Source organism: Carassius gibelio, chromosome A5, assembly GCF_023724105.1.
Source record: "Carassius gibelio isolate Cgi1373 ecotype wild population from Czech Republic chromosome A5, carGib1.2-hapl.c, whole genome shotgun sequence".
In the NCBI taxonomy this organism is placed as follows: domain Eukaryota; kingdom Metazoa; phylum Chordata; class Actinopteri; order Cypriniformes; family Cyprinidae; genus Carassius; species Carassius gibelio.
In genome coordinates, this window is record NC_068375.1 from 20,526,629 (window position 1) to 20,553,121 (window position 26,493).

The 26,493-nt window shown below is 33.7% G+C and overlaps 5 protein-coding genes and 1 long non-coding RNA gene across 6 annotated transcripts; 5 read left to right on the plus strand and 1 right to left on the minus strand.

The window, feature by feature from the left end:
- Positions 1–1,621: 1,621 nt before the first annotated feature.
- Positions 1,622–3,964, minus strand: LOC127987908 (uncharacterized). The gene is made up of 3 exons (XR_008161468.1): positions 3,534–3,964; positions 2,953–3,032; positions 1,622–2,222 (listed from the first exon to the last, which is right to left on the minus strand). It is a non-coding gene; the product is annotated as an uncharacterized LOC127987908 (long non-coding RNA).
- A 2,988-nt stretch (positions 3,965–6,952) lies between these two features.
- LOC127987913 (C-X-C motif chemokine 11-1) lies at positions 6,953–8,457 on the plus strand. Its single transcript, XM_052590370.1, has 4 exons — positions 6,953–7,052; positions 7,675–7,801; positions 7,958–8,068; positions 8,190–8,457. The coding sequence occupies exons 1-4, from the start codon at positions 6,986–6,988 to the stop codon at positions 8,248–8,250; spliced, it is 366 nt and encodes a 121-aa protein (XP_052446330.1). The 5' UTR covers positions 6,953–6,985; the 3' UTR covers positions 8,251–8,457.
- A 2,238-nt stretch (positions 8,458–10,695) lies between these two features.
- On the plus strand, positions 10,696–11,551 carry LOC127987924 (C-X-C motif chemokine 11-1). The gene is made up of 4 exons (XM_052590379.1): positions 10,696–10,802; positions 10,907–11,033; positions 11,118–11,210; positions 11,315–11,551. Exons 1-4 carry the CDS (start codon positions 10,745–10,747, stop codon positions 11,325–11,327), a joined length of 291 nt encoding a protein of 96 aa, XP_052446339.1. The 5' UTR covers positions 10,696–10,744; the 3' UTR covers positions 11,328–11,551.
- Positions 11,552–13,389: 1,838 nt separating this feature from the next.
- LOC127987931 (C-X-C motif chemokine 11-6) lies at positions 13,390–14,490 on the plus strand. The gene is made up of 4 exons (XM_052590392.1): positions 13,390–13,510; positions 13,613–13,739; positions 13,899–13,985; positions 14,115–14,490. The coding sequence occupies exons 1-4, from the start codon at positions 13,453–13,455 to the stop codon at positions 14,125–14,127; spliced, it is 285 nt and encodes a 94-aa protein (XP_052446352.1). The 5' UTR covers positions 13,390–13,452; the 3' UTR covers positions 14,128–14,490.
- A 5,973-nt stretch (positions 14,491–20,463) lies between these two features.
- LOC128000679 (C-X-C motif chemokine 11-6) lies at positions 20,464–21,509 on the plus strand. Its single transcript, XM_052592287.1, has 4 exons — positions 20,464–20,590; positions 20,708–20,834; positions 20,944–21,033; positions 21,195–21,509. The coding sequence occupies exons 1-4, from the start codon at positions 20,533–20,535 to the stop codon at positions 21,199–21,201; spliced, it is 282 nt and encodes a 93-aa protein (XP_052448247.1). The 5' UTR covers positions 20,464–20,532; the 3' UTR covers positions 21,202–21,509.
- Positions 21,510–23,715: 2,206 nt separating this feature from the next.
- Positions 23,716–24,817, plus strand: LOC128000663 (C-X-C motif chemokine 11-6). Its single transcript, XM_052592286.1, has 4 exons — positions 23,716–23,881; positions 24,021–24,147; positions 24,259–24,348; positions 24,523–24,817. The coding sequence occupies exons 1-4, from the start codon at positions 23,824–23,826 to the stop codon at positions 24,536–24,538; spliced, it is 291 nt and encodes a 96-aa protein (XP_052448246.1). The 5' UTR covers positions 23,716–23,823; the 3' UTR covers positions 24,539–24,817.
- The last annotated feature ends 1,676 nt before the right edge of the window (positions 24,818–26,493 follow it).

The window sequence follows — 26,493 nt, forward strand, 5'->3', positions numbered from 1 at the left end:
ACATATATATATGATATATAAGTGCTGTAACATGTATCAGTTAGGTTAACACATGGGATTTTAGATAATATAAAAAAGAAAAAGAAAACAGATAGAATAAAAAAATAGAGCAAGCTAGTGTTAGAGATCTTTACACACACACACACACACACATACAATTGCATAATAAATGAAAAGAAAATCGAATACAAAAAGATTAGAAAGGTAGTTAGATTTTTTTAAAGAATATAATTAGAATAGTGAGTGCTAAAGTTAGAGGGTCAAATAAAGACAGAAGATATGTGTTTTAAGCCGATTCTTGAAGATGGCTAAGGACTCAGCTGCCCGTATTGAGTTGGGAAGGTCATTCCACAAGGAGGGAACATTTCATTAAAAAAAAAAATACACAAACCTTACCAACACAGTATAATTCCTATCTAAAATTATGTAATAATTTCCCATAAACGTCAAAATACATTGACTTTAGTTCAGTGGTTCTTAATCCTGGTCCTGGGGATCCCCCACTCTGACATAAACTGTGCAGAATAGGTGGTTCCCAGACCCCAGGACCAGGATTAAGAACCACTGGCTTAGTTCATTTTTACAAATATGTAGATGCACCACTAGAGAGCGCCATCAGCACCATTTTGGTTAAATGTCCAATTACAAATAGTTAAACCTTAGTAACTTATCAAGTATCACTTCTAAGCCAGGTCATCGTGCCCATTTTTATCACTCACAAAGGAGAGTTAATTTCAGTTTTTTCAGCAATCCACTCCCCCTTAATAACTTTGGCACAGGGGATGAGCTGAATTTTATTTGGGGCTTGTTTTTCTCTGTAATCTTTGGATAACGCAGGTGGCCATTTCTTAAAGAGTAGCATAACTGGGTGTTGGGGGGAGGTTGTTGTTGTTGTTGTTGTTGTTTTTGGTAGACAGCAGTTATTCCTTCAGCACATGCACACTCTACCCTACCATGAATTTGTGTCATAAGACATAGTGAATCTTGTAATGATCTACAATACAGCTGCATTTCCATTCTTATGCTGAATAAAAAATTTCCTTTGTTACTAGTTCCTAGATTTTCTGTTCCTTTTCACATATGCTTTGTTCCATTTTCTTTGATTACTGCGGGTTATGTTTGTTGGCTTGTTTGCTTAGTTTACTCAATGACACAATGGTTTTATTAAACAGAATTTTGTTACATATGCCTGGATCTTAATTTCACTAACGTATTATTTGCAGCACCCTAAATGTATAATGTAGTATAAATGCAATTACATTTCACACTTCTAAACCAGGACATTTGTGCTCATTTTTATCGCTCACAAGGGAGAGTTCAGGTCAGTTCAGTTCTTTCAGTTCAGCCATCCACTCCCCCTCAGTAACCTTGGCACAGGCACTCTTAAAAGAAATGGTTCTATTTAGAACCAAAAATGGTTCTATCACCCGCTTCATATATGGAACTCCAAAATGGTTCTATATAGAACCACTTTAATGGGTTCCATAAAAAGAACCCCAAATGGTTCTTTGAATCCAAGTTAGATGGTTCTATATAGAACCATTTAAGGGTTCTTTATTATTAAACAAGTTAAAATTATTATTGAATAAGAAAATATTAACAATCCAGAAAATTTAAAATGTTTCAATTTATTCAACTGTTTATACAAAAAATTTAGTGTCATTTAAAATTACACCTCTGTATACTCTGTGTTAGACAGCAAATTTCACATTTAAGATGTTTAATTACATTTAACCATTTAGTTTGAATTATTTCATTTAAGCATTTTCACTTTGCAATAAACATACATAAGCTTGTTTACGTACATATACAGTACTTCACTTTTACATATATCTCTGAAATGAGGAAAAACAAATCATTTTTTATATTTAACAGTGCAGATAAAAATCAATACATGAACAGTTAAAACAACTATTAAATAGCTCTACAATTTACACAAGTTGACTATACATTTTCAGTACAGGTATTGGTGTTCTTTTGCCGTGCTGTTGTCTAAGGTTAAGCATATATTTTTAAATAAAAGTCATTGTGTGCTTAATGTCAACCGGGTACTGCACATTGAAGAGAAAATAGACTGCAAATAGGCATTCCACAGCCTGTGTCATGTCAATGTCTGCCTCTCTTATGATGTTCACATTGTCCATTATTATGCTGACACTTTCAGCCTTGAGGGGATCAGGAGAGCCGTTAAACACTATGGTTGGTGTAGCACCTTTGGGTTCCTGTAAAACAAACATTTCACCTTTTGAGTGCTTTTCACCAATTAACAGAAGTCATCAAATAGACTTAAAAATTACCCCATAATTTACTTACCAAAAAAACAACCAATGTATATGACTGTTTCTCCAGTTTAACACAATCTGAGATATATTTAATAATAAAAAGCTTTGTAATGTGTTTGAATGTCAACATTACCACGTCAGTTCCACTTTGATTACTTTGAATCTCATCGGTTCTTTCGTTCTTTTAAATGAATAGTTCATGACACAACACAGATATGACAGCTAAAAACGTGACATGCAAGAACCAGCAAGACTCATAATTATCGATGTAAAGCTGATGTGCCAACCCATTGGATGTTATTCCCTTATCTATACATAGTCTAATTATAGCAACCTATCTTGGCAAATGTAATCTCACTAACGTACCATTTGTACATACCATTTTGCTTTAGAAGACAAGTATTAAACCCTGGAGTTGTACAGATTTCTTTTATGATTTAAATTGGGGTGCCATTCAATGACATTGCACTGCAGTGCAAACAGTACAAAGTTTATGACTAAGGAAGAGAGTGAGTAAATTATAGGGTAAATGTAATTTTTTTTTTAAATTGTTACAAATTTGGCATAAGGGTGAGTAAACTGACTAATATTTTTATATTTGAATGAACAGTTCCTTTAATTCAAGTCAAGTGCATCAAATATTAATGAAACTACAGAAGACTATACTTACACTATCTACACAGTAGAGGAAGCTGGCGTTTTCTTTAAATAGTGCTGGCAATAAAATGAGTGCAGCATTCCTAACAAGACCTACAAACAGATACAAATTATTGTATATTAGGTACAGAAATCAATTAAAGGGATAGTTTACCCAAAAATGAACATTCTGTCATCATTCACTCACTCTTGTCATTTTAAACCTATATAGCTTTCTTTCTTCAGCATGACACAAAAAAATTATTTTGAAGAATGTTGGTAACCGAACAATGCTGGTACTCATTCACTTCTATTATATAGACACCAAACCAATGGGCACCGTCGTTGTTTGGTTACCATCCTTCTTCAAAATATCTTCTACTGTGTTCTGAAGAAGAAAGCCATAAAGATTTGAAATGACAAGAGGTGAGTAAAGGATGACGATTTTTATTTGGGGGTTAACTGTTCCTTTAATATTTGCATTATTTTAATACATGTTTTCACTTATACAATTTATAGGAGATACAACCTTTACATTGACAATGCAAACAATGCAACTTTACACTGGGCATGGAACAGATAGGTTAGATGGGGAAAGATATATGGTGTAGTTACCTTCTGTGGTTTCCTCTGCTAGTCCAATGAGATTGGCGTAGTTTTTTTGTTTTTTTTTGACTTCCTTCTTTTGCACTCCTGATGATGTTTGGGGCCATTCCATTCTTAAATGTTTCCATGTTCTTCGCCAAGTCGGTTCAAACCTCATTGTCATTTCATGCAGAATCTTAAATACAAAACAACAGTACATGCTGTCTCAGTCCCAATAACACAGTTTTTAAATCAATTCCAAGCAAAGAATTTTAGTTGTTCTCTAGCAGATCATCTTCAGGAACCTCCTCCTCACTTTCATTGTTCTCTTCAAATAAAGTAGCCTTTTCAAATAGGGGATGATGCAAAACTTGTCTGTGCTTTCGATAGATATGGTTTCTGTAACTTGCAACAGTTTTATATCTTCTAAAACATCCCTCAATGTCACAGGTAAATCTAAAATCTGCTTGGTGGTTATGTTGCACTTGCAGGTAAGTTAGAAACTTTGTGAGTTGAAACTTCACAACATCACAAAATGAACATTTATAAATTTTCATCTGTAACGTTACCTCTGAAACTTTATTTTGCATCAATGAGGTTTATAGTTTCAAGCCAGTGGCAAGTGTCATCTACTGACCATTTATCAACCATGGTTATCTGGGGATTAAAAAAAAAACAAAGCATAAATAACACTTCGTAAACCAACTATGCATTAAACACACCTAACGTTAAACACACACGTAACATTTTTGGCTTTAGAATATTTGATTACTAAAATGTAGCCTTGTGCTATCATCACTTTAATCCAGCGCATGCTTCACAGTAAACAAAAAAACCGCTGCACTGCAACTGTGTCTTTGCACAGTTTTAATAGAGCTCGGGCGTAGACGTCATGGAATGGTGCATTGTGGGTAACGGCGGCCATTTTAGAGGCATCGCAAAGCAGGTTTGTAATAAGATAATAGCCAGTCTCCAGAAAAAGTTATAGAACGTGACAAAAAAAGTTGCCTATACCTATACGGACAAACTTAATAATGAAGCCAAACAACACTAATTAAAAAAAAAGAGGTTGTAGGCGGAATCGATCCCTATGAACACATGAAAGTTTACCAAGCCTCAGTTTCCCTGATAATTTATCCTACGGGGTCTGTGGAGTGAGCGCTTACACTTCCGATCAATTTAAAAATGTCACTTTCACTTTTTAAAAAGTCACTGGAGGCTCACCTGCAGATCATAAATGGATCTGCAAATTAAACGTGGAGAAAACAATCTTTTTCACTAAGGAAATGTTAACATTAACCAAGCATCAGTGGTGACACACACACACACTTATCAGATTCGGCGAGCTATGAAGCTTGTCTATGCGGGTTTGTTACACTTCAGGAGTAATTACTCACCTATCATACTTGCAAAAATCCACTGTTTTCCTCCGGTAGTTCTGTAATCCGGTATAATATTGACGAACATTCACCTCAGACACAACCCACCATTCACCAAAACAAGTTTTTAAACAAGTTGTTCAAATTTGTTAAATACAGTCAGCACAAAAATATCAAAAAGCAAATTAAGTTCAGGATTGGGTCAAAAGAAAATGTTTAAACAAAAAATACAGACACTAAACTGACTCCCTTACTGGCCAAAAACAAGAGAAAACGTAATGTGTTTGTGTCTGAGTTTGTGTGTGTGTGTGTGTGTGTGAGAGAGAGAGAGACCATACACAACATGTCTCACCATAACTATGTATTATAATATTATCGAAGGTGATGGTTTCCCTCCGTACAGTGGCGACCCAAGCCATCTGACGCCTCTTGGTGATTTCAGACACCTTGTGTTTTTTTTCCAAGTAGGAAAATGTTGAAAACTAATATGATTTTCTTCACAAATTGATTCGTCAAAAAGGTAAACTATAATGTAAAGTAATATAATTTTCATGCTAATGTACAGCTCAAATCATACATTGAGTAGATATTAATCTTTTTGACTACAGCAGTCATTCTCATGGGTCTTGACTCAAAATGCTTTGTGAATGTGTTGAGTAAGGATAATTATAGTGTAATCTTTAGTTTACACTTCAGTCATAAAACATGAATAATAGAACCATTTAAAAAAAAAAGGGTTCTTTGCATGCAAGGGTTCTAAATAGAACCATTTTTTTGGTAAAAGGTTCTATTGGCCAAGTACGGAACCCAAGGGTTCAATATAGAACCTTGAGGAACCCTTTTTTTTAAGAGTGGGGGATGAGCTGAATTTGCCCTTATCTTCATGATGAAACAAGGAACGGAAATAAAAACAAGGAGCCACCAAAAATGTTACATATGCTTTTATGTAACAGAATTAAATGCAAATAAAAAAGAAAACATTGATGACTAACTTGTAAAACCTGTCTAAACCTTTTATGCATTTTTTTAATGCAGATAAAAATACTAGAAAATAAATATAAAAGATAAAATATACCTTTTCTTTTCAAATGAAGTGGGTATGGCTATCCTTCATTTATCATTATCAAAATTTTGTTCGAGATTAAAAAAAGTCCGCCTGAAGAATTTATCTTGAAAAACACTTGACTTATAACTGAAAGCGTTGTTTTCTCTGGTGATATGTATCTGTTTAATATACTGTATATCTGACACCACTTCAGCAAGATGCATGTGCTTTTCATACACACTGAGATATTACACACTGTATGTGATGTCTAATTAATAACAACAAGGTCCAGCGTCTGAATCCAAAAAAAAAAAAAAAAAAAATACCTGACTGATTACCGCTTGGCTAATTGCTAGTTGGTCAGACTAGTATGACCAATCAAACATAAGTCCCCTGTCCTCTGGTCAAGTTAAATTCAACTAAATTAAATACATTCCTGTATGGAAAGTATGTGAGAAGTACTTTCTAAAGAAATACAGTCTCTTCCCAAAAGGCAAACAATCTAAGTAACCAATCATATGCTCAGAACCTTTTCATCATTCATTTGAGTTTGATAAACGTCAATACTTTTACTAGAACTAAAACTTTTGTTAACACAACACTCACTTATAAAGTATATAAAAAAAAACTTTATTCTGACTGGCAAAAAAAAAAAAAAATATATATATATATATATATATACATATAAACAATAGACCTTTAACTTTTGTATTATTAAATTATCTATTTAACAATTTTATTAACTTAATTGATATATATATATATATATATATGTATATATATATATATATATATATATATATATATATATATATATATATATACATACATACATACAATATATATATTCTTCCTTCTTGCTTAATGCAAAATCATAGACTTTATGTAAGAATGTGGTAATTTCTGTTCTGTCAAAGCATCTTTATCCTCAGGGATTATGGATGTGTTATTGAAAGCATTTCATTGGAAGATTGGAAAATGAAAGTAAGTCTGTGCTTTATAAGGAATGGGCTGTATAAGAAGGCAACATTTCTCAGGAGCTGCCTGTGAAGTGAATCATGCATCAGGCTGTTCTCACACTGCTGTGCGCTCTGGTGTTTGGAGTGACTCTTACACACTCTGCAGGTGAGCTGAAACATTTGCATCATATATACACAGAACAATTAGTAAAGCCTTTTAGTTAACCTTTAACACACAGTCAACACGTGTGTAAAAAAATAATATTAAAAAAAAAAACGTTTTTTAAAAAAGGTAATTGTCATCCAGGAAGGTGTCCGAATAAAATTTCTGTTTGAGGTCAATCTGAAACATGGTTAAACATTTAAGAAAATATTAAAACTTAAAAGATCATGTTTCAAAAAGTTGGTTTGTCATTAATGAAAGTATATGAACATATATGAATCAAAATATGAAATTTCTAAACTTTAAATGGACCGTAATGGATAATCTACAGCCGTCCTTATTGAAAAATAGTGTATCAGTCATTTACACAAAAATACTTGACCACAGAATGCAGTGATTGTCCGATCAGAATTAAGTATTCTAAAGCCACTAGATACCATGTCTGTTGAGATTCTGTTAAGTGTCTCTGTTAAATATTCAATATGCATCATAACAAATATCACTTAATTTATGTGTTTGTGTGTTTTAGAATGAGGTTTATTTTCTTATTTTCTTGGAACAATAGTTTTCCTGCTCTAGATCTGCTGTGTGCATAAGTCCTTAAACATAAGATAACTGTGTTTAGGGCAAGCAGGGGCGCTATCACAACGCTGTTTCTGCAGAGGCAGACCGCTGATAGCAGTGAAGTCCAGATGGATTCATGCAGTTGAATTGTTCCCTCCAAGTCCCTCTTGCTCAAAGATGGAGATTATGTAAGTCTGCATACAAGTCCTGTTACATGATAATATTTATACATCTTTATTTCTTCTAGAGATTCATGTTTGCAATATAGTTAATAAATACTGCAATTAACAATTGCAAGTCCTCAATTGCAACTGCAGTGAAACGATTGCATTTGCTGACCTTAGATTGACTGTGACTGGAAAAGGAAAGGGTAAAGGAAAGGAGGTGAACAAAAAGTTAAAGGTGTGTTTGGATCCAAATAAGAGGCAAGGACAGAGTTTTCTGAAGGGCAAATGGTGAGATATACACTACTGCTATACAAGTACTTACTGAATGTATAACAACCAATCATAATGTATGTGTTTATGTATTATGTTGTGAGACTTAAATTCTGTGCCGTTGTGCTATCATTCCTAGGAAGCAAAACAAAAACAAAAAAAAGACCAGAGGAAGAAAAGAGAAGATTATAAATGTCTAACAACAATGATGATTATTATTAAAGTTACTCTGTTATAATTCACAAGATTTCAAAGCCATTTGGCCATAAATACATCCTTTGTGATTTTAAACATTTCTCTGATGAAACTATAACTAATATGGGTTTGTTTTAATTAATTCCAGTGAATGTTTTCTTCCTGAAATATGTGTGTGATGGAGCCATGAAATAAAAAATAATGCATGCTAATTTGGTGTTTTGTTTACTGAAGAATATTAGTACGAAACAATAAATATGTTTTTGATTATTAAGGATGAATCACAACAGAACTAGTCAGTTCAGTCTTCCAATATCTTCTATAACAAAAAAAAAAAAAAAATTATAATTCAAAGTCCTCTCATTCTGCAGTCTAGTCTATTGCTATCTACTGATAAAAGATTTCAATGAACTGAAAATCAGCTTATGTGGAAAATACCTTCTTAACTTTATCCGTCTTAGAAATTCTTATCCTGCTGTTCAGACAGGATAAGAATTGTGAATTTATGAAATAAGACCATAGTTATCAGAAAGTGAAAGCACAAAAGACACTGTATAGTCGTGTAACACAGTATTTCATTTTAGAAAAGCAGTTGAAACCAAACTGATGGCACACATTTCCCAGTCAGGTTGCAGAGGTAGTCAAGCTCCTCCATGCGGGATGGCATATCCATGTGCCATATGTGAGACTGGGGGGTCTTTCAGAGGTGTACGATGAACCAGAGATGGACCAGAAACTGGAGGAGAAGGGAGAAAGGAACACTGAAGAGACTGAGTTCTGACTCCTAGGCAGTGGCTCTGGTTCCCTGTCTGCGGTGGGGTCAGGGGTCAGGCAAAATCTCTTTAAGACAAGTCATGTCACTCGACGGCCATCTTTGAAACGCCTCTCAGACTATTCTATAGTCATTGGTTCAGGTTCTAGTTCTGTAGTATTGGTGGGAGTGGTGAGAGGCTGGATGGGCTCTGGGTCAGTGGCCTGTATGGGCTTAGGTTCCAGGTTTGTTATGAAGTCCCTTTCACCCACACTGCAGCAACACCTAGTCCACATACTCACAAAAATTCCCTTGACGACCATCTCCAGTTAGCTTAGCAGAGGCAGTTAACCAGAGAGGGTTTGTGGTCGACATGTTCTCACTACCAAATGACACTTGGTCAAGATCCCACGGCATCATTTTTCATTTCTCAACACGCAGGGTTGCTCCATTGCTTTCAATAAGGAACCTCTAGCGTCAAACAAACATTATGTGCATGGGAATATCACCATGATGACATTGCATATTGGATATATTAATATTAATAAATACCCGTAAATAAATACTTATACAATATATACCTGTGATTTTGGGGGTAGGTTTATGGTATGAGTGGATTTGTGTGTCCAATATCAACTGAAATATGAATTTTTACACACTTGACATTTTTTATACTTATTTATTTATTAAATAAAGTGACTCAAAACACTCAAAATTGTCTATTGTCTATGCGCTGAACATAAACAATAGACCTTTAACTTTTGTATTATTAAATTATCTATTTAACAATTTTATTAACTTAATTGATATATATATATATATATATACACACAGTACAGACCAAAAGTTTGGAAACATTACTATTTTTTATGTTTTTGAAAGAAGTTTCTTCTGCTCATCAAGCCTGCATTTATTTGATAAAAAATACAGAGAAAAATATAATAGTGTGATATATTATTACAATTTAAAATAATTGTTTTTAAATGTATTATACTTTAAATGATCATTTATTTCTGTGATGCAAAGCTGAATTTTTAGGACCATTATCACATGATCCTTTAGAAATCATTCTAATATAATGATTTATTATCAAAGTTGGAAACAGTTCTGCTGCTTAATATTTTTCAGAGCATGTGATACTTTTTTTAGGATACTTTGATGAATAAAAAGTAAAAAAAAAAAAGAAGCTATGTTTTTAAAATATAAATATTTTGTAATAACAATATACACTACTGGTCAGCAATTTGGGGTCAGTAATGTTTTTGTTTTCTTTTTTTTTAATAAAACCAATACTTTTATTCAGCAAGGATGTGTTCAATTGATAAAAAGTCATAGTAAAGAAAAAAATATATTAGTAGAATATATATCATTAGAAATTGTTTTATATTTTGAATAAATGCAGTTCTTTTTCCAACACTCATAATAAATCAGAATATTAGAATGATATTAACTAACTGACTAACTGATATGACATAGGTGTAATATTGTATACCTGTATGTGTGACACAGAGCTCATGACACAGCACTTAAAAACCAAATAAAATATTGAAAGCTTCATCGTATTTCCCAGAAACTGGGTTTGATATAGAAAAGAGTAACTGGAACTTGATAGTAGCAAGATCTTATCCGCCACTAGGGCATCAGACAGGGAAATCCCTGAATATCTCTGCCATGTGTATAAAAAGATGCCAGCCAGCTCATTTGGTCAGTCAAGTGGCTTAAGGTGAAGAACATCAAGAGACTGAAAAATGAAGACTGTAGCCACTCTACTTGTTTTGGTCAGTTTGGCCATTTTTGTTATTGAAGGTAAGATTTTTTTTCTGCTTTTTTTATATATATTTCACTAACTGTTCTGTTGCTTTGCTGTGTCAGAGTAATCATTTCCATCATTTATTTCTATCATCCTCCAGGGAGGCCCGGGATTGGAATCCAAAGATGTTTATGTCATGGTGCTGGTCTCGAAGCGGTGAGGCCAAAGCTGATAGAGAAAGTCGAAATTCACCCTGTTAGTCCAACCTGTGGACATCTGGAAGTTGTGTAAGTACATGATTATTTAGAACTGAGTTTAAGACATTATCAATCTATATTTTCTTTAAATAACCTGATGACGTGTCTGGACAGTGTGACGCTGAAGAATGGTGCAGGACGAAGATGCTTGAACCCAGAGTCACGGTTCACCAAGTATATCATTGAGAGTCTTGCAAAAAAGACCCGGTGAGTCTTATCAATGACATTACAATATGATATTGAAGACCTGAGCTTCATTAAAAATGAATAAAGGATAATGGAGTAATTTGTATTTATGTTTATTCATTTAGGAGTGCTCAGTAAAATATGTGAAGTGGTTCAACTGTGATTTCAAGCAGGGAGGTGGTGGCCACTGTGGACTCATTCCAAAGACCTTTAAAAGCTTTATTGTTTCTTTCATGTATTACAATAAAGTACTTTAGATGTTACATTTACACATAATGAGTAGTTTAATTTTTAAAAGAAAAGTGTTGTGTAATGTCAGTGGAAAGCATCAAATAAAATCTGTGTAATCAAAGTAAATGTTTCCTAATTTTATGTTACATGTCTCAGTGTGTGTGAAAAGTAAACAGAAGATCAGGAAACAACACAGAGACACAAAGCCATTGTCTGGTCAGCAGCAGAACAATTTTTTACATATTATGTAAAACCTGGAAATACTTGGCTACTTCAATAGGTAAAAACCATACGTGATTTACACATAACTGAAATAATCTTGAATTTAGCTTTATTTAAAAAAAATAGTAAGAATACGAGTACGATAAAAAGTCATATTTATATAAAATCACCCTAAAACTAAAGTTAATACAACAAAACTAAATACAAAACAACAAACAATATTGATGTAAATGAAAATGTCTCAAGACCACAAAGCAAGGGTTAACACAGAAATATCAAATTTCTCATGTCACAATGCCAATGCCATGATTATTAAGGGGACAATAACAGCACTGTGAAGAAGTTTTTCCTTGAGTCTGTGGGAGCACGTTCACCGGTTATATGGAAACCTCTCAGAAGACGATCCAGATTTGGGATCTACAGGGTTTAGTTCACACAGAACGCACTTTAAAAACACATGACGTATCACAGTGAAATGAAAAGACAAAACAAAAGCAAAACTGTTTTTAAAAGTTTAACTTCTTTTAACATCACACAATGTCTTATAAATACACGGAGCTCATGAGCTAGTTATAGAACTGTTTCATTTAAGACTGGTCATAACTTTTTTAAATCAGTCACATGAAAATGTATATTGGTCTAATTTGAATATGAAACATATCCCTTGACTAATTGCTAGTGAAAAGCCATTACAGATAAAAATAGGAAAGAAAAATTATCACAATCTCCATTTCACTCAGACTTAATACATAATGGACAATCGATGGCAAATTTGGCAAAACTATGAATTTGTACAATTTGCCAAACAAGATTTGAAATGTTTAGGAAACCCATAAAAAACCAGCACGGTAGAAGGTAAAAAAAAAAGGTTATTTATGTCATAAGTGTCTAGTAACCAACAAAGCTGATGGAGTATAAAGTATAAATGATGTAAGTCAAGTTTTATATATATGTTAATCATAATAAACAGCATGTATAGGTGATGTAATATAAAGCTAAAGTTTATCAGTCAGTAATTGTGTATATGCTAGACGTACACATACACTTAAACTCACAAAATTTTTTATTTGTCTGCTTCAGCATTAGAAATATAACAAAACACAAAACAAACAAAAAAAGAAAACATCCAAGAAAACCTTTGGTTCAGGACATCAGTATCACATTGAGTTCACGAAATGTTTTTCCCCTCATAAGCGTGAGCTTCTTATTAAGACTCTAATTCAGATACAGAGGAAGTGAAAACTGAATTAAAAAAGAAGTAGGGTTAGTGTTTGATGTGATGTCACTGATTTTCATCATCACAATATTGTTGATTTCATAATCCAACATTTTTAGTTTATTATCAGAGTTTAAACATCTTAATAATGTAAGCACTTGGAGTTGAACAACTCCAATTTGACAACTTTAATTGTTTATAAATTAAAATAACAACTTTAATTGTTTGCTGTTAACTTGTTTGATTTATAATTAAACTTGATTCATTTTAATTTAGAACTAAGCATGATTGTCAGTATATTGGATGCTTTAGCACTTATGCAGGGAAGGGATGTTACATTTGGTCCTTAAATTTCCAAAATTGCAGTAAAGCAAATAATAATTTTTCACTAATAATCATTACACTAAACAACTTGAGACAAAGTCAAAGCATTTCAAAGAAATGGGAAATCAAAACTGTTGTGCTTGTGAAACTGAAACTGAAACTGGGAACTGTGACCAGTGCTGTAAATCCCTGATCTTCTGACGGCTATATAAGTAGCTGAACATCTCGGGTAATAACAGTCTTAGACAATCATCAACACTTTTAAAAATAATGAAGACTGTCGCAGTTTTAGTTTTTCTTGCCTGTCTGCTTGCAACAGAAGTACAAGGTGAGTGTAGCCTATTAATAAGACCTATCATTTTATATTTATTGTATAACTCTCTTATACATTTTAGTTTATGCAGCTAATAAAGGATCATTTTTCTTCCAGGGCAGAACAAGTTTCACAGAGGCAGGTGCTTCTGTGCTGACAAAGGAGTGGATGTGGTTTTACTGAAGAACATTGAGAAGTTTGAAATCATCCCTGCAAGTCCATCTTGTGGAAAACAGGAGATTATGTAAGGACAAAACCAATGATTTTATACTGACATAATAATGATTTATACTAATATACATTATACTGATATCCATTCATTTATTCTGATACACATTAATGATCATGCTGCTATCTTGACACTCTTGAACACCTTCAGCTCATCTCTCCTTTTTATTTCCAGTGTCACTCTTAAAAGCGCAGAACGGAAATGCATGAATCCAGAGTCTAAACTCACCCAGAATTTAATCAAGAGGGCTCTTGGAAAGATGTGAGTGTAACCATTTTTGTTGTCTGCTTGACCTGTTTGCAATCTCTTAAATAAATAATAATATTTAAAAAATAACATAGAATGTTTAAAATAATATCTAATTAACGGATCTTTTTCTGATCTTTACAGGGCCCGCCAGTAGATGCACAGTATGATTCTGGATTAGCTGCTGTGTCATAATACCACTGAAGAACATGCTGATATCCATGAAATCATATGCTATAAGACTTCTAGTTCACAGTTTGTATGCACTGAATGAGTCTGACTTGAAAGCGTACGTAAAAACTGTTGTGTAAATATTTTCTGGATTTAAAAGTATGCAACTGACTGTGAAGTAATTAATAATAATAATAATAAAATTATTTTGTTTATATTCTTGGTTTATGTTCATATAACTAATGAACACTGTTGTTGCTGTTCTACAATCCACTTATGATGTTTGTTATTTATTTAATTACCATATGTGTCCACTATCAAAAATAAAGAAATGATTATAATTCTTTCCATAAATGAATGGTCTTTGTCATTGTCAATTTCTGGCAGTTGCCATACCCTAGCATTCAGAGTTCAGACAAAACATCATGATGATGCTCGTTAAAGATAATCCAAATATTTTTAGCAGAACAGACCTGAACATTGCTAGGTCGAGGTTCCTAACAGTGACAATTTATGCACGGTTGCCAACTCTCGCAAGACAAATAAGCAACCGCAGCTTTAAAAAACAAGCCCAATATTATTAGATTATTTATTATCATCATTATAATTTGTTATCAACTATTTATTACAAAAAATTTGCCTGCAACATTTTAAACTGAAACCATTTTTTTTTTTTTTTGAAAAGCAAAACAGCAGTGATTTTCCAAAAATCGGAAAACAAAGTGGGAGGTACTATCCATTCATCTCCAATCACATGTGAGCAGAAAAGGATTAGAAAGATGGAAAGGGAGAAAAAGAAAAGAGCTTTAAGGGGAAGATTTAACACAGCCACATATTTATAGTCTAACTTGCTTTAATTATTGGATGCTTTTTTGATGAACTCCCATCTCACTACTACCCACCATCACACAGACAAAATAAGACATTTGTTTTTACATTCAATGCTGTTCACTGTGGATTTTATTTAGTAGTGCATCGTGCACTTTGTTTAGGTAATGTGGGTTTATCATTCAGGAATGTTGTCTTTGTATGTATGGCCACAGGGAATTATGCCATAACCTAGGTTTTTGTGAAACGCTGCTTAATTCTTAGGGCAAAAACTGAATTACCCAGTTTGTACATGCCAAAACAAGATAATTTCAAATATTATAGCATAAAGGACAATAGTGCATCTTCAAGGGATGGAAATATTCTCTAATTTAGATGTCATAGCACCTGATAATCAAAGGATGGTAATGATGACCTTGTACTTGGGACAAGTTGCCTCTTAAGGTACTGTATAATTTATCCCAACTGTCAGATTTTTTGAGAACATGCACAAAAATATCCCTTTGTTTAAATAAATAAATGAATGAATTATTTAATTAATTATTTAATTTATTCATTAATACATTCATTCATTTATGACGTGTAAATATTTTTCAAAGTGACACGTCTGGATTACATATGATTGCATGAATCATAAACAGGCCTATTTTTCAAATATACTGAAGGGATTTCATAATAGCTGTAAACTGAATTCAGAATGATTGATTCTAATGTATACAGTAATAGATTTATAAAAATATAATTACTTAATGAATTCTAACATTTAAGAATCAGAAAGAGCTTTATTGCCAAGTGAACTGGGTTGACTGGGTACGCTAGTGCGTTTTGTCTGTTCTAAACAGCCAAAGGAGGATCACAAGATTTTATCAAACTGGTGTCGAACTTGTTAACTTAATAACGGTGCCCCTGCATTAAACCCAAACCCTCTGAATGCGGTATTATTTAATGCATGTTCTGCGTTTCTCACTGAAACTTGAGACAAACAAGATGACTGACTGCTTTTTAACCAACTGACTCCAGCAGATCCGCGGCCTTCTCGCAGAGGTGGGGGTATTATTGTGGTTCATAACCTGCAATGAAAATTATGCCCTGTGTCTGTACCTCAGTTTACATCTTTTGAATGCCACATACTCAGTGTAACTGCTACTCATTCTACTGCTATTGCTACAATCTTTAGACCTCCAAAATCAAATACAGAATTTCTGTCAGAATATGCGGATCTGCTGACAATGCTGTCACTTAAGTTTGAGAGAATTCTGATTCTTGGTGATCTTGACATACATGTTGATCAGAAAGACTGTGCTTTGGCCAAGGACTTTTTAGCTCTGCTGCTGTTTTAACTTTACACAATTTGTGAATGTTCCTACACATTGCAAAGGCCATACACTTGATTTAGTTATGGCAAATTATGCTTTTGGGTCGAATATCTCTAGTGTAAATGTTGGTCTCTCTGATCATCTAGCCATCCTTTTTAATTTGGAGGTATCAAACACTTTTAAGGTCAGTTACACGTACTGTCTCTTTCCGTAAATGGCAATCAATTGACCCTCTGGCTCTTGCTAATTCAATTAATGCATGCCTGGGTGTTTTGTCTTCTGTCCCTTCTGAGCATAAAATCATTTAACTTAATTATGCTCTTGCTGCCAATTTGGACAGGTTTGCACCTATTAAAACACACATTGTCTCTTTTGTACAGTACATAAAGCTCCCTGGTATAATGACAATTTACGTTCAAAGAAGGCGGAATGTCGCAAACTGGAATGCAAATGCCTTGGTTCAGACTTGTCAGTTTTTTATGAAGCTTGGAAAACCGGTTTGGGCCAATATAAAGCAGAAATTGACACTGCAAGGTCTTCATACTTTTCGCAGATTATGGAAAATAATCATAATAACCCTGGCAGCTTTTTCATATTATTAACAGTCTATTGAAAGTATACGAATACCCAAACTGCATCAGTTTAGATGTCCAATGATTTTCTTAAATCATTCAATTTAAAAATTTATAACGTTCACAAAGATATTCTTAGTTCTTTTAGTCATCATGCTTCTAGTTAATCTGCTAAATTTTTTCTGTACACCCTTCTCAAGGTCAAGGTCAAGGTAAACTTTATTGTCCCACATGGGGAAATTCATATGGTCATTCATATGGTAACTAATTTTTCTTTAGTTACCTTTGAGTCTTTTTGTGCACAGGTATCTGGTATGAAAGCTTCCACTTGCATACTTGATCCCCTGCCTTCTACTTTATTTAAATCCTGTTTTGGTTATTTGTACCTGCTGTTCTTACCATTATTAATGACTCCTTGGCTACTGGTGTTGTGCCAACAGCATTTAAAGCTGCTGCTGTCACTCCCATGCTAAAAAAGCCAATTTCTCATCTTCCATTTATTGCTAAAATTTTAGAGCGTGTTTTTTCGTCTCAATTACACAACCATCTAACCATATGTTTGAGCCCCTTCAATCTGGGTTTAGGAAACAGCACAGTACTGAAACAGCCCTGGTTAAAGTTGTTAATGATTTACTCTTAGTTTCTGATTCTGGCGCTCTCTCGATTCTCATTTTACTCGATCTTAGTTCAGCCTTTGACATTGTTGACCATATGCTTTTACTGAATAGACTGGAAACTGTCTTCGGTGTATCTGGAACTACCCTTGAGTGGTTCAGGTCATATTTTACAGGTTGCACTCAATTTGTTTTTATGGATGGTTTCAGATCTGATGTGGACCCTGTCTGTACTGGTGTCCCACAGGGCTCAGTTCTTGGTCCCTTGCTTTTCAGTATTTATATTTATCCTCTTGGTCAGCTATTAAGATCCCTTAACCTCAGCTATCACTTCTATGCTGACAATACTCATTCTCATTCTCATTCTCATACATTCTCAACCTGGTCAATTTGTGGATGTCCCACATCTTTCCAGCTGTATTTCTGAGATTAAGATGTGGATGGCTAAAAATTAGAAAAGATATAGAAATATAATACTACTGTATACTATATATAAAATATAATACTACTGTGATAAAATGTTCAGTTTTGAGATGTTCTGTACAGCTGTTCTTATGCCCGATGTTCAGAGAAAGAAGTGAGCTGGATGTGAGGGGTCCAAAGTTATTTTTTTGTTTATTATATGAAATAATAAAAAGAGCAGACATAACTAGGGGCTTCAGTCCAAAACCTTACTCCGTCTACCTTATTACTAAAGACTGTCCCAGACAATGTAGATAAGCTTTAAAGCTTAAAATGTCACTGTTACAGCTATTTGGAGTTTTCTAAAGAGTCCATACTTACAATTCCAAAGTAAAAAGACAACGAATACAAGTGTTAATGTATTGTGATATGCAGAAAACTAACTCCACAACAAGACAAAATATGGATCGACCTCATCTTATTATTGAAAAAATGGTTTAATAGACAGTGCATAAAGTTTATTTTTTTCTTAACTCAGGTAATGACAAAAAGTCTATTAAAAAAAGTAACTTTGTATATTATATTATGCATAATCATTCGCAAAAAAAAAAAAAAAAAAAAAAAAAAAAAACATTTTGTAATAATAGGTTGCAGTTGAAGTGCCATTTCTCAAAGGGTTTTTTTTTTTTTTTTGCATTCATTTTTATAATTTTTCATATTAGCTGACCCCAACATAACATCTTGTTAAGGTCCTATATAAAGAAAAGGGTAGTGAAAACATTTGATGATATTCCAGTGAAAAGGAAAGTTGTCTCCATTGACCTGATTTGTGGTTTGTTTATATCTTAACTCTTTGGTTTCTCAACATTGTAACTCTGATTAGTCACTGAATTTCATCATTAGAAATCTTTCGTCATTGAATTTTTTATAATCTGCAAACATATGAAAATAAATGGCATAACCCAGACATTTTTGTCTGGAAACTTTTACTAAAGGTTTGGTTTATGCCAGCTTATCCTCAAATTATCTGGTTTACGAAGCATGTCTCATTTTAAAAAATGACCCAGGAATGCTTAGAGAATAACTATACAATCATTTATACCTGACAAATAACTTGCACACATTTATGGCCAATATTATCTTTTTACATCAGCTAAAACAATGTTGTTTAGACTGCCTTGAAAATAAAGAGGTAGTGAAAACAACTGACAATATTCCACAGAAAATACACATTTTGTCCCACATCCTTTTTTGTGGTTTCTCACTGCCTTCACAAATAAATTCAACATCCACAAGCACACCAGAAAAACCAGTAGATCCCAGCCACAGTTTGGCATGATGGAGACGGGTCATTTTTATTTTTTATTTTTATTTCACAGTCCAAAAGTTGCTGTATAGAACTTGTGTTGAATATGTAAACATAAGCATTTGTAAATTTTATCAACTTGCTAAAAACTTTTTGTCTAGTATGTCACATGCTGAATGTAACTGTCAGGCGGTACATTTTTAGGAAAGCACACAACGAAGGAATATTTTTTATTTTTTTTATTAACAGAAACCACTTTCACAATTACAAAAACAACATGAACCCAAGACAAAAAACGATTAGAAACCAAGGGCTTATAAAGGACAGGCAACTAAGGAGCAAACAAGATGATTAACAAAAAAAGGTGGAAACTAATGAATGATAATTCGATAATGAAGAATGATAATGAAGAAAACAGGAACAGGCTAATGACTCCTTGGCTAATACTCTGCCGTTAAACAGGGTCGGGTCTTGTTAGGACTTGGATGATAGACCTCTTTGGGAAAACTACAGTGCAAAAAAAAAAAAAATTATATATATATATATATATATATATATATATATATATATATATATATATATATATATATATATATATATATAATGTAAGTATAATGTCCTAGCAGATAGGAGTGTTGGTGGTTAAAGGGAGTGAGTGACTAAGAATGATTATAAAACTTGATTTTCATGTAAGCTTATACAGTACATACAGTTGGTAATCAGTCATAAATGAAATAAACTACAGCTTCAAAGTGTAGTTATTAACTATTAAATCAGCAGGATTCAGCCAGATTGAATGCATAGAAATTGTTGGGTGCTACTCGTCTTTCGCACAATGGTTCATTAGCTTTAAAATTCTTGCAAAAGACTGTGTTAGTAAGTGGTTCAATGTGAATTTTCTACATTTCTTTGTATTGTTACCTTAATTTATACACTAAATGTTTACAACAGATTGTCGTGTATTTAAAAACGGACAATAAAAGCAATCAAATTCAATCAAATTCCCCAAGAGTTTTTCCACTTTCAATATTTTAGCCTAACGTCTGTCTCACCAAATCATAATTCTCACTAATATAATTAAGCATGAATTCCTTCCTCATTCTTGGAAAGTTACACTTAAGGTGCTCTAAGTCAAGGCTTCTGTTCATAAAGGTTAAGGACCGTGCTTCCGAGAAATCGCAATAAAAAGAGAAAAAAGAGAGGAAGGTGGGAGTATTGAAACCTAAAAATGGGAACTAACACTAAGGGGAAACCCTGTCCCTACAGTATTTAAATGGATTCATGAAGTCCTTAAGTCATAATCTCACTGAGCCAGACATAACACAAGCACAGCTCATCGAGAACAAGAACACAATGAAGACTTTTGCAGCTTTTGTTCTTCTCGTATGCCTGATCGCTGTAGGAGTGAAAGGTGAGTTTGAGCTCTGAGAGTCGCAGATCAAGAGCATTCAGCATATCTTTGAGATGTATATGTGTTTAGGTGATGATCTGATTGATTCTAATGAAATATATGGCATTTCTCTTCCAGGACAGGACAGGTCTTCAAAGGGCAGGTGCCTGTGTGCAGACAAAGGTGCGAACATGGTTTTAGTGAGGAACATTGAGAAAGTTGAAATCATCCCTCCAAACCCATCTTGTAGCAAACAAGAGATTATGTAAGCATAGCCCACATTTGTATACATTGATTTATTTCAATTTTTAATTCATTCATCAACTGTAAAACAATCAAGAGTAAGACCCGGCGTATTACTTTTGTTCTTTCAGTGTGACTCTGAAGAATGGTGCAGGACGGAAATGCATGAATCCAGAGTCCAAATTCACTAAAAATGTCATCATAAAGGCTATTGAAAAGAGGTGAGAATGTCTGCTTTAAGTATATTACTCTTGCTTCACAAACATATTCAATGCAAAGACGTATATTTGTGCGGCAGAGAGAGACACGTGGCAATTAAAAATAAAAAAGAATGCATTAATGGCAAAATAAACTAAATTGAAATGATTTCTGATCTTCACAGGAGCTAACAGACTGTGCCACACAGTACATCCGTCTCTGTGCCTCTGAAGAACACCAAGACATCATCATAAGCACCAGCTTCCTTCAAATTCCTTCACTGACTTAAGATGTATTCATATTTTGCCTAATTATTAATATTTCATAATTTGTAAGCTGATTAAATTAATTTTTTATGTGACCACTAGGTTGTTTGCACAAACATATTTTAATAAGACCACTGAACAATGTGTCATATGTACAGTCTTGTTATAATTTGCTGTATGATTTTATTTTCATTGTCCACAAAGTTGTCAAATAAAGCTTTTTAATATATTAATTACGTCTTCTGACCTTTCAGAGTAGTTCTTGCATTCTGACATTCTGAGTGAAAATGCATCTCCATTTACAAACACAATAGTCCCATTGGTATATAAAACATGAGGTAAAACATTAAGCTTTAAAGACTGCAACTACTGTAAACAGTGTCTCCGTTATAAGCAGTTATTTTTGACCAACCTGGCTAGCAGAAAGACTTTTGCCAGTGCAAACTAAAGTAGGTTGCAACTGCACTGGATAAATCAATCAACTGAAAGAGATGCAAGCTACATTTCCATCCCCCATCCCAAAAATGAATTGAAATAGACAACTACTTCTAACTGTGATCAGAAGAAGTGGTTTAAAAATAATAATAACAAAAAAGACTTGTTAGTTGCCTCATCATTAAATGAACAAAGAGTTTAAACAAATGATTCTCTCTTGAAAAAGGAAAAGAGGAGGTGGTCACTCATTCTCTGCTCTATTCTTCAAACAGATTATCATTAGTCATTTGATATTTTATATCTGACAACAGCTCATGATGTTGTGTGATGAAATATTGTTTTGTGAATAGCACAAATCCACACTAGTGAAGCAATTTGTGTTTACTGTTATTTTTGAATATATCTATCTATCATCTATCTATCTATCTATCTCTATATCCATCGGTCCATCTATTTTCTCTACTGTATTGATATGCCTGAAACAGCTGTTTATACCAGTTAAACTACTCATATACAAGTTTTTCTCATATTGAAGTAAATCGTGCATGTCAGCATTCCCTAATTTCAATAAATCATGTTTTTATCCAATACTTTAAAATAGAACATGCAATGTACAGTAAAAGGGTAGTGAGAGCCGCCAACCACTGTCTTCTATTAAGCTCTATTTTTAAAAGAACTCTTGGTCTGCACTAGTTTGTGGTTTACATCACCACGCTGTGATTCAGTCTTGTGCCTGCAAAAGACCGCAGGCTGATATTCAGCACAGGTCATAAAATAAGGAATTATTACTGAGTGACGTATATTTTTGATACGATATTGTCAGTTACTTTTGATTATTATTCATCAGCTAAGAAAACCGGTTTGAAACTAAGCAACAGCAGATTCAAATGTCACAGGACTATTTCTAGCATTTCTTTATGAATTGGGCATAGCACCCTCGTCAAAAACATGTCACCATATTTTAAAACTTTTTTTTCCCTACTATTGGATGAATATAAATTGTCTTTCCTGTAAAGCAGAGCCATTCACAAGCTGCATGTGCAATAAAGAGCTGCTTCATAGCTGACAGTTTTGTTCCCTACAAAGGATTCTAGGTAAAAAACAAAAAAAAATCTGCATCTCTTTTTGTTTTCTGCCATATAAAACATCCTGTTACTAAAAATCTCAGACCTTTTTGCAAACCCATTTGACCGACTGATTCAATCACCATCTGGCATCCCTAGTTCAGATTTCCGAACAGCTGACAGAAAACACACATTACCTAATTGCTCATGTGCATTACTGTAAATGATTCTTAGGTTGGTATACAGACATCTCCATTGTCAGACAAAGGTTCCGGTAATATTTTACTAGAGCACAGTGGCATTGCAATGGGCCTTGTGCAAAAGTAAAAAAATATCCACCACCTATGCCCCGATTGTTGAATGATTCAGATCATTAAATAATTCACTGACTCACTCATACTCACACTTGTTTTGTACCTGAATCTAGTGTTTTTTAACAAATGTGTTGAGAAATGGTTCAGTGACCTACTTACTTCTTGCCACAGTACCTACTGATGCACCTGCATAAAGAGTCACCGGAAGTCCCCTACTAATACACAGACTGTCTGTAAATTCAAAATACAAATGTGTATTAAATTACACAATGATTAAGTTTTTTATTCTTTTAATGGCCTAATTCTTTCTGCATTGCAATACGTAAAATTGCAATTATAGTCTGTTAGACTATAATTGCAATAATACACTATTATTGCCACGAAAAGCATTAAAACATAAAAACAAAAAAACATAATCATTGTAATTTAATACAAATTATTATTATGCTTATTATGTAATTGCAATTTTATTGTAATTACAGTCTAATATTGACAAAAGACAATTATTATTCAAATAATTCCTTCCTCTTTCTTGGAAAGGTCAAGTCTGCATGAAAAGAAAGTGTTTCTGAGAAATGAAGTACAGATGCTGGACTATAGAAACAAAAACTAACTAAATAAAAAATTCTCAGGGAGGGAAAATCCCTAATAAAAGCATAAAAATAAAGCAGCTGACCTTAATCACCCACAACTTCATTAATCAGCCATTAGTGAGATCAGTGAGGATCGACATTATGAAAATCATTACAGCTGTGGTTATTCTAGGCTGCCTGCTTGTTGTAGAGGTGAAAGGTGAGTTTGATCTCTGAGCTTTGCAGATCGAAGAAATGCAAATATTCAGGTTTTTGATGTTGTGCATTTATATCATGAAATCTTCTTGCATGGCAGGCTGTTGTAGATAATGGTACAATGCTCTGTTTTTCTCCTCCAGGCCAGGCTAGAGCTCCAAAGGGCAGGTGTTTTTGTGCTGGAAAAGGTGTGAAAATGGTTCCCCCAAAACTGATTGAGAAGGTTGAAATCATACCACCAAGTCCCTCTTGTAAATCCCAGGAGATTGTGTAAGCACATACCGTTATTTACATATATTCTCTAAATACTGTACATCTCTGTTTAAATATGTTGAAAGACAAATGATCATGCAGCTTATTTTGTCTCATGGTCTTCTGTAGTGTTACTCTGAAAAATAGTACAGAGCAGAAATGCTTGAATCCAGAATCTAAATTCACACAGAACTACATAATGAAGGCTGTTGAAAAGAGGTTAGTATAACCCTTTACTGTTTTTATTACTATATTTTGTTTATACTTGATGTCCACAACTTCTAGAAGAAGTAAACACCACAGATCTACAGAGTGAGAAATACAATATGAATACTTCTCTTTTACTTATCCATCAGAGGAGACTCACTGTCAACTGTTTCTGATTATTTTTAGGAGCCTGCAGAAGTGATAGCCTGAAATATGAATCCATATGAGCTATTGTTAAGTGAAGAACTTATTATGTTAACACCCTACAATCAGTAGCCAACATCTTTAAGACCAATCTTGAGCTGAAATTGATATTGCAATGTAAATCTTTTCCTAATGTTTCCTTAATGATTTTTTTTTACCTGATAAATATGATCACTAATCACTGATATACATCTTAAAATAGTAATGGAAAACATGCCTGATGATTACAGAGTGTAATATTTACAGTCATGCAAAATAAAGCTTTTGTGACATTGCAGTATTGGTTTTTTGTTTGTTTGTTTGTTTTTGTACTTATTTTCATTTCTATGGAGTATAAATAAAAAATAAACTAAATAAAAACATTTGCATACATTTATATTTAACCTATTAGCCATAATTTTATCCAAAGCTATTTACAAATTAGGACATTGGAAGCAATCAAAATCAACAAGAGAGCAACGATATGCAAGTGCTATAACAAGCCTCAGCTTAACGCAGTACACGCAGCAAGGTTTTTTATTATTATTATTATTTGTATTACATAATAAATAAAAAGAAAACAGATAGAATACAAAAAGATTAGAGAAGTTCTTTTTTATTATTAATATTGAGCTGTTAGTAAATGAACAGTCTAAAAAGGACAAGTTTTTTTTAAAGAATAGAATTAGAATAGTGAGTGCTAAAGTTGGAGGGTCAAATAAAGCTGGAAGAGAAGAGATTCTTGAATATAGCTAAGGACTCAGCTGCTTGGATTGAGTTGAGGAGGTCATTCCACCAGGAGGGAACATTTCATTTAAAAGTTTGTAAAAGGGATTTTCTGCCTTTTTGCGATGCATAATCAAGCGATGTTCACATGCAAAATGCAAGCTTCTAGAGGGAACATAAGTCTGAAGTAAAGATTTTTGGATAAATGGGTGCAGAGCCAGTGGTGTGACTACCTGCATTGTTTTGGCGCTTTGCCCCCTAGTGGTCAGGAGACCTCATAACTTGCCTTGGCCAAAAATCACAATCAAAACTGGTCTCTTTAGATTCAGTGCATCATGCCAAATTGAATGATACCCAGTTTTCCCACGTCAGACATTTTAGGCTTCAGCCATTTTGAATTATGTTCTAAAATGCTGTATTTTACAAACACCTTAGCCTTCAGCTCCATACCCTCATGGTAATCAAAGTGATGTGACATACAGCCAAGTATGGTGACCCATCCTCATAATTCGTGCTCTGCATTTAACCCATCCTCAGTGGTGGTATTGCCGGCTCAAGACTCAAACCCACACCCTTAGGTTTAAGAGACTAACTCTCTAACCACTTAGCCACAACTTCCCCTACTCAAAAAGTGTTGCTTATATTAACCTGTTGTAATCTATTGTTGATGGATTCCTTGGATCATGATGAAAACACAGATACCAATTTTACCAATATTGGCTGAATTTCCTGTCCACCATTTTGATTCATGTTGACAATCTACTTTTTCGAACTCCTCCTAGAACATTGGTCCGATTTTCACCAAATTTGGCTCGGATCATCTGCTGACCAAGCTGGCAGAAGTAATGGATTTCCTGTCGATACACAAAACGATTTTCGTTTAGCGCATGAACGAATTTGCGGAATAGATGCCAAACTGCATCTGAGGCTGTATCTCTCAAAGGTTTGCCATATTTACACCAAACTTTGTATGTGTTTGTTGTCACCTCACACTGACCATGTCACATCAATTTGGTAACAGCGCCACCTATTGGCCAATAGTAATAAACCATTCATTAACCTTTAGTTATGAAATTTCCAAAAATGCTAATAACTTTTGATCGCATTAGGGTATTGTAATGAAACTGGTCTCAACATATTCCTTGGGTCATACCGACAACAGACATATCAGGTGCTTCTCAATTAATTAGAATGTTGTGAAAAAGTTCATTTATTTCAGTAATTCCACTCAAATTGTGAAACTCGTTT

Bases quoted from the DNA above. Each gene is read 5' to 3' on its own strand.
- LOC127987924 (XM_052590379.1), top strand. From the start codon at position 10,745: ATGAAGACTGTAGCCACTCTACTTGTTTTGGTCAGTTTGGCCATTTTT. The intron at 10,803-10,906 runs GTAAGATTTTTT...ATCATCCTCCAG, and splicing joins GGCCATTTTTGTTATTGAAG to GGAGGCCCGGGATTGGAATC. The intron at 11,034-11,117 runs GTAAGTACATGA...GTGTCTGGACAG, and splicing joins TGTGGACATCTGGAAGTTGT to TGTGACGCTGAAGAATGGTG.
- LOC128000663 (XM_052592286.1), top strand. From the start codon at position 23,824: ATGAAAATCATTACAGCTGTGGTTATTCTAGGCTGCCTGCTTGTTGTA. The intron at 23,882-24,020 runs GTGAGTTTGATC...TTTCTCCTCCAG, and splicing joins GCTTGTTGTAGAGGTGAAAG to GCCAGGCTAGAGCTCCAAAG. The intron at 24,148-24,258 runs GTAAGCACATAC...GGTCTTCTGTAG, and splicing joins TGTAAATCCCAGGAGATTGT to TGTTACTCTGAAAAATAGTA.
- LOC127987913 (XM_052590370.1), top strand. From the start codon at position 6,986: ATGCATCAGGCTGTTCTCACACTGCTGTGCGCTCTGGTGTTTGGAGTG. The intron at 7,053-7,674 runs GTGAGCTGAAAC...AACTGTGTTTAG, and splicing joins GACTCTTACACACTCTGCAG to GGCAAGCAGGGGCGCTATCA. The intron at 7,802-7,957 runs GTAAGTCTGCAT...TGCTGACCTTAG, and splicing joins TGCTCAAAGATGGAGATTAT to ATTGACTGTGACTGGAAAAG.
- LOC127987931 (XM_052590392.1), top strand. From the start codon at position 13,453: ATGAAGACTGTCGCAGTTTTAGTTTTTCTTGCCTGTCTGCTTGCAACA. The intron at 13,511-13,612 runs GTGAGTGTAGCC...TTTTTCTTCCAG, and splicing joins GCTTGCAACAGAAGTACAAG to GGCAGAACAAGTTTCACAGA. The intron at 13,740-13,898 runs GTAAGGACAAAA...TTTTATTTCCAG, and splicing joins TGTGGAAAACAGGAGATTAT to TGTCACTCTTAAAAGCGCAG.
- LOC128000679 (XM_052592287.1), top strand. From the start codon at position 20,533: ATGAAGACTTTTGCAGCTTTTGTTCTTCTCGTATGCCTGATCGCTGTA. The intron at 20,591-20,707 runs GTGAGTTTGAGC...TTTCTCTTCCAG, and splicing joins GATCGCTGTAGGAGTGAAAG to GACAGGACAGGTCTTCAAAG. The intron at 20,835-20,943 runs GTAAGCATAGCC...TTGTTCTTTCAG, and splicing joins TGTAGCAAACAAGAGATTAT to TGTGACTCTGAAGAATGGTG.